The sequence below is a fragment of the Ptychodera flava genome, chromosome 21 (assembly GCF_041260155.1).
Source record: "Ptychodera flava strain L36383 chromosome 21, AS_Pfla_20210202, whole genome shotgun sequence".
In the NCBI taxonomy this organism is placed as follows: Eukaryota; Metazoa; Hemichordata; class Enteropneusta; family Ptychoderidae; genus Ptychodera; species Ptychodera flava.
In genome coordinates this window covers 5,537,123-5,543,587 of record NC_091948.1, presented here as the reverse complement: position 1 = coordinate 5,543,587, position 6,465 = coordinate 5,537,123, and the positions used below count along the sequence as shown (strand labels likewise).

Sequence of the window (6,465 nt, the reverse complement as noted above, 5' to 3'; positions counted from 1 at the left end):
TCAGGTTTGTTCAAATTGTGGTGAAATTTGTGTTTTGGGGGAAATCATCTCCGAAACCAGTGTCCAATTGCTTTGAAATTTAGCATGTGGGTTCCTAGGGGTCCTTATTCAGTGTTGTTCAAATTATAGCGAAATTTGTATTTTGGGGGTAATGTGATATGTTTAATTTATAGTGAAGTCTTCAATTGTGTATTTTTATGGCTTTTTTGCCATTTTCCGTCAGGCCGTCCTAAGTTAGCTATCAAAGATTCCCACCCTCTTTATCAACACATGTCACAAATAGTTATTCTCTACAGAACACAGCGGCACTCTGTCAGCCACTAGGTCACTTGTCTCACTTTGTTCTCTTTTTTCTCATGTCCACATGCTTCACTTACACTGTTTGTACACAACAGAACACTGGTAAGTTGAAATGGTGAAAAATGCATGGTCACTCAGAAAATAAAAACATTTCTGTTCTTAGCACAATGATCATATCAAACTTGCAAAATACCATATTTGATCTGATGTTCGGTCGGTCAGAAAATACTATTTGAATAGTCCCTATATAGATAACAGATTTTTAGGTCACATTTGGTATATGCATATTTACCAAAAAGAGCTTATATGGTACGTCGGCGGCATCTGTATGTTTGTATGTTAGTATATGCAGATGTATGTGCGTCCACATCAAAAACAGTACAGGCTAGATTTGGTTGAAACTTGGTACGCAGGTTGTTTATGGTGACTTTTGTTAGATTTGTGAAAATTGTGGTGCAACTTTGATAGTTGTATTTTTGGGGCAATTTTCCCCGGTTTTGGTCAAAAAATCTTCTCTGAAAGCGATCATTCTGTTGCCTTGAAACTTGGTATGCATGATCCTAGGGTTAGTCTCTGTCAGATTTGTTCAAATTCTGGTGAAATTTTGATATGTGCATTTTGGGGGCAATTTTTCCCATTTTTGGTCAAAAAGTCTTCTCTGAAAGCGATCATTCTATTGCCTTGAAACTTGGTATGCATGATCCTAGGGTTAGTCTCTGTCAGACTTGTTCAAATTCTGGTGAAATTTTGATATGTGCATTTTTGGGGCAATTTTTCCCATTTTTGGTCAAAAAATCATTTTCTCCCAAAGTTCTCGTTGAATTGCTTTGAAACTTAATCCTAGGGGTATCTTCTGTCGGATTTCTTAAAATTGTTGTTATATTTTCATATTTGTATCTTTGGGGCAATTTTTCTCATTTTTGGTCAAAAAATAATTTCCTTCTAATTGCTTTGAAACTTATTTTGCATGTACCTAGAGAGGCAACCCTAGTTGATATATCGTCAAATTGTGAAATGTTCATATTTGTAGTTTTGGGGCAATTTTTCCCATTTTTGGTGAAAAATCACTCTCTGAAATCGCTTGTTCGATTACTTTAAAACTTGTTATGCATGTTCCCATGGGTAAACACAGTTAAGTATACTCACTCTGGCCTGCTACATCGAATCAAATGTGAGCCAAGTGTCATTAACGCTATGTTTTATATTTGGACCGTGTGTCTTCTGCTTTTTCTTTCAATGAACTCTCGCCCATACTTTAGTATTGAAACAAATCGGGAAGTTATGTTGTTTGTATCCATGTTTCCAAGTGTCGATGGGAAAACCCATAGAAAAACTTACAATACTGAAACCAAAATTCGCAAACTCTGTCCCTTCACTCTGGACTGTGGTCCCACCATGGGTCAAGATACCAAAGTCCAATGTCTACCCACTTTGCACTGGCAGCAGACCATTAAGTGCATTTGCAAAGCTCATTGAAGATAGTACTCAGTGTACCGTAGTGCTGATTGTGCCTGCTCGTACACGGAAGTAGCTCACAGTCTGCCACACCACAAAGAAAATATCACTAACTTTTCCGTGCATAACTCAGCCAGCAAGCATGATGATAGGTCTGGTTGCGCTAGTCTTTCTGAGCTGTGTCATCGGGACTTCGCAACTAACTGATTACAAACCGATCGACTTGGTCAACAGCGATGCCCCGATAGTCAACACGGAGTATGGCAAGGTACGGGGTGTAAACTTGGAAAACGCTAACGCCTTCTTCGGTATCCCGTACGCCGATCCTCCGACTGGAAAGTACCGCTGGAAGCCGGCACGTCAACGAACTAGCTGGTCTCCGAACATCCTCAACGCAACAGAAGACCCCGCTGCCTGTCCTCAATCGTGTTTCTTACCTCCACATACGTGTCCCAATAAGGTAAAACGCCTTGCTTTACAATTTTCGTAAGTAATTTTTTAAAAAAGTAAAAGGTATGGGCTATACCTATGTGTCGTTACGGTTGACAATTCTGTATACGTATGCGTATTTTTTAAGTATTGGTGATCAGTGTAACAGAGAACGCACACTAATGAAATGCGCAAAGTGTATGCTATCTTCAACATGCATTTAAACTGGCGGACGACACCACAAAAGGTTATTAAACTATAATCATCTGTGTTGGACATTGGACATTGTGTGTGACCAGGGACATACTCTCGCTTGTACCTGTGACTACCTCGTGACTTCAAAAATCATTACTGTCAAGGTATACCAGGGTCCCTTCTTCTTTAATAAACATTTCGCGTAAAGCTTTATTGTACTACACTTTCACGCGCTACTATCCACTATGAAGAGATAGATAGCTATTAGTACTAGTACTATGAGTATTCAAGTCTTTCCGATACATCGTTGCTGGTCCTCACACATTGGGTTTATACTTATCCAAATCCCAGGAAGCCATCCTTCTCGCTACATCGACAGTTATCGACAGGCCTTGCAGAAAGTTCAGCTGAAAGTTATTTATATTCGGCCGATTCTTTCAATTTTACGTCACCATTGGAGCATTTTTCAAACTGCAACCAAGAAGAATAATAATGTAATCACAGTCCCTCCATATGAACTTGCGAACAAGAATATGATTGCGTTATGCAGCCTATATCCTGGTGAGACCTATTAGACCAGGAAACGCATTGAAAAACGTTACTGGCACTATAGGGAAAAAGCGCGTGACTAGAACGAGAAACTGCCGCCTTCTCGCAATCGGTGAGAATCTGTTCTTATTCTCACCGCTGTCGGTGAGAAAATTTTAATCTCCACTGGAGATTGGTGAGAAATGCACTCCTTGGCGAGAATCAAGTGTGAGAACAAATTCTCACCCGTGAGAATGGAAATTCTCACTAAGTACAGCGAGAATTGAAATTCACTGGCGAGAATCATCAAGACTCGCCGTTCGGAGTCTTTATGATTCTCGCCAATGAACAGCAAGTCTTGATGATTCTCGCCAGTGAATTTCAATTCTCGTTGTACTTAGTGTGAATTTCCATTCTCACCGGTGAGAATTTGTTCTCACACTTGATTCTCGCCAAGGAGTGCATTTCTCACCAATTTCCAGTAGAGATTAAAATTTTCTCACCGACAGCGGTGAGAATAAGAAGAGATTCTCACCGATTGCGAGAAGGCGTTAGTTTCTCGCTCTAGTCACGCTCTTTTTCCCTATAGTGTGGGTCAAGCACACCTCAGAAGTGAGAGATTCCGGCGCGGTGTAAATTACAGAGTGAAATTGTTCGCATTTGGTACCATGTCTATGTTTTCGTCGTTTATCAGTTCTTAACACAAAACAGTGGTCAGAAACATAAAATGTACTTACAAAATACGCTAGATCATGCACTTCACTGTTTGGAGTTGCTTTCCCTTTATTGAACATCGCTCACACAATCACAAAGCTTTAGGGTCTACCTTGGGAAAATGAACCTCCTCAGGCAAATATAACGTTTAATCATTGCAATCCATCATTCAGATGATCGATAAAATATCTCTCTCTCTCTCTCTCTCTCTCTCTCTCTCTCTCTCTCTCTCTCTCTCTCTCTCTCTCATACCCAGACTAGCGAGGACTGCCTGTCCCTCACCGTTTTCTCACCTTTGACCTCAACGCCGGCGTCAAAGTTCCCAGTGCTGGTGTTTTTCCATGGAGGGAATTTCCGTCAAGGCAGTGGCTACAGTCTTCTGCAAGATGGTCGATACATAGCTAACAAAACCAACACAATTGTTGTCTTCGTAAACTATAGGCTAGGTATAGATTGAATATTCCTGAGTTATTTTCTTTTCTTAAACGACTGTAGAGTTCTTTTAATTTTGTCAAATGTTGTCATTGCCTATGATGCCATCATGTGTTCTCACACCAAGTTCCGACTTTTGCTTTCAGGTGCACTTGGTTTTCTTGTTGCTGGCGATGGTCCCGACGCTGCACATGGCAACTATGGAATTCTTGATCAACGATTTGCCTTGGAGTGGATTAGGGATAATATTGCCAACTTCGGTGGAAACCCTGGAAAGGTTTGTCCAAATACGTTTACGTCTTTAAGTTCTCTAGAACATGTACTGCTAATGTCTGTAATCCAATTGGCTGCATCAGCAGTATTACATTATCACCTGGGCACATTTATCGGTCGTTAAATCATTGTGTTTATGACCTATGAGAAAGTGTCTCTGAGTAACTGCGAAGAATACAATATAAATACAATATGATCGTTTGGATTAGAGCAGATAAAAGATTGACACCAATTTTTTTTGGAATTCGGAATGGATTGAGGGAAAGTTCTGAGAACCATGCCATAAATGACTAGTGCAGCACACTGGAAGGTGTTCCATAAAGAGGCATGCATCGTTCTTCCCACAAACGTCTTTTGAACTGAAATTGTAAGTGCCAATACTGCACACAGTGCATGGGTATACTTGAAAAATGAGAATAAATATGCGCGCAATTACGATTGTAGGCCTAAGAACGTTAATTAATTAATGTTTTTTAATTGCTTGTTTTTAATGTTCACATTAATCCACTTTCACTTAGTACGTGTTACCTTTTTCCTCATATTGGAATGCAGGTAACTATATCCGGGCAGAGCGCCGGTGCACAGAGTGTTGCCATACATTTGACGTCACCGAAGAGCGACAATCTTTTCCACCAGGCTATCATGGAGAGCAACCCGTTCACCCTGCCATTTCGCACCAAATCTGACTCAATCAACCAGGCCAAGTATTTCGCTGAAGATCTGGGCTGCAAGGCAGGCGATGTAGACTGCATGCGTGCAAAACCCGCCGAGGAGGTTGTGGACGCCCAGCAGAATTCCAGCACCAAGATCGTCAACGTCTTTCGTTTGCTGGAGCTGTTCGAGCCTTGGGGTCCCTACGTCGACGGAATCGAGATCGCCCAGCAGTCCGTAGACGCCTTCAGACAGAACGCCTTCCAGAAGAAACCAATACTCGTCGGGACAACTTCGGATGAAGCTCGCGCCAATTTGTTCGTCGCGATCCCCAAGCCAATGGATAAATTGCAGTACTACGAGTACACAGTCGCAATCATGCTCCAACATTCATTGCGTGTGCTGCTGAAGTACCCACCTGCTAAAAGCGGTGACCAACGCGAAGAACTGTCCGAAATGGGGCACCCTTACCTGTTCGTGTGTCCAAATCGCGTTGTACACAGAGCTGTCGCTGCCCAAAAGGTTCCCATCTGGACCTACGTATTTGACCATGCCCTTTCCTTTGATGGATGGGGTCCTAACTTCACCTTTTGTGACCACCATGCTTGTCACGGATCTGAGCTACCCTTCGTATTCCACTCCGTCAACTTGGCTGGTTTGCACTACAGCGATGCCGAAAAGGTGCTTGCCGACAGCATGGTCACATACTGGGGCAACTTTGTACACACAGGGAATCCAAATAGTCAAGGGTGGGAGCAGAACGAGACCAATAAAGGCATTAAGAGTTTACTTGATTGGCCAACCTACGACGAAGCGTCGGCTAGATACATGAACTTCTCAACGCCACAAAACAAAATAGGAAGTCAGTACATGGGGAAAGATTGCGACTTTTGGGACTCGCTCCATGCCTACCCGTAACTTAATCGCTCGATTGAATATTAACTTGCATATTCAGGAATAACGATGCAAGACATCTCAGGTTATATTACCTGTTCTTCCAATGCAACTATCTAATTTTCTTTGAATGCTTGCATTGTCCATGCAATTGAAATAAAGTTTTCTTTCATTCAACGAACTTTTCCTCGCCTGTCTTCTGTTTGCTGTGATTATTTTATATTTTCATGAGAGAGAGAGAGAGAGAGAGAGAGAGAGAGAGAGAGAGAGAGAGAGAGAGAGAGAGAGGGGGGGGTTGAAGCAAAATATTTCAGTCATGAGACTGTGCTGCAGTTAAAATGGCAATCGGAAAAGACAACAACCTCTTGAAAAGGAAGGAATGTAATGCATACAGACCTGAAAAATGTTTACATGCTTTACCATGAATTGAGGGAGTGGTAGCACAATGAAATCAATGTAATGTAGTCGTAATGTTGCACGAGCTTTCGAACGCAAACATATGCGAGGATATTTTATTAATGCATAATAAGATTATGATCGACATGAGGGATACTTATGTGTCTGGAGAGGTTCAGTTTTAAGCTGTCTCATAAA

At 41.6% G+C, this 6,465-nt stretch overlaps 1 protein-coding gene across 1 annotated transcript; it reads left to right on the top strand.

Annotated features, from left to right (window-relative positions):
* Positions 1 to 1,616: 1,616 nt before the first annotated feature.
* Positions 1,617 to 6,052, top strand: LOC139121197 (cAMP-regulated D2 protein-like). The gene is made up of 4 exons (XM_070685890.1): positions 1,617 to 2,215; positions 3,878 to 4,067; positions 4,200 to 4,330; positions 4,879 to 6,052. Exons 1-4 carry the CDS (start codon positions 1,898 to 1,900, stop codon positions 5,893 to 5,895), a joined length of 1,656 nt encoding a protein of 551 aa, XP_070541991.1. The 5' UTR covers positions 1,617 to 1,897; the 3' UTR covers positions 5,896 to 6,052.
* The last annotated feature ends 413 nt before the right edge of the window (positions 6,053 to 6,465 follow it).

Coding starts and splice junctions, on each gene's coding strand:
- LOC139121197 (XM_070685890.1), top strand. CDS start 1,898: ATGATGATAGGTCTGGTTGCGCTAGTCTTTCTGAGCTGTGTCATCGGG. Junction 2,216..3,877: donor CACATACGTGTCCCAATAAG/GTAAAACGCCTT, acceptor TCTCATACCCAG/ACTAGCGAGGACTGCCTGTC. Junction 4,068..4,199: donor CTTCGTAAACTATAGGCTAG/GTATAGATTGAA, acceptor TTTTGCTTTCAG/GTGCACTTGGTTTTCTTGTT.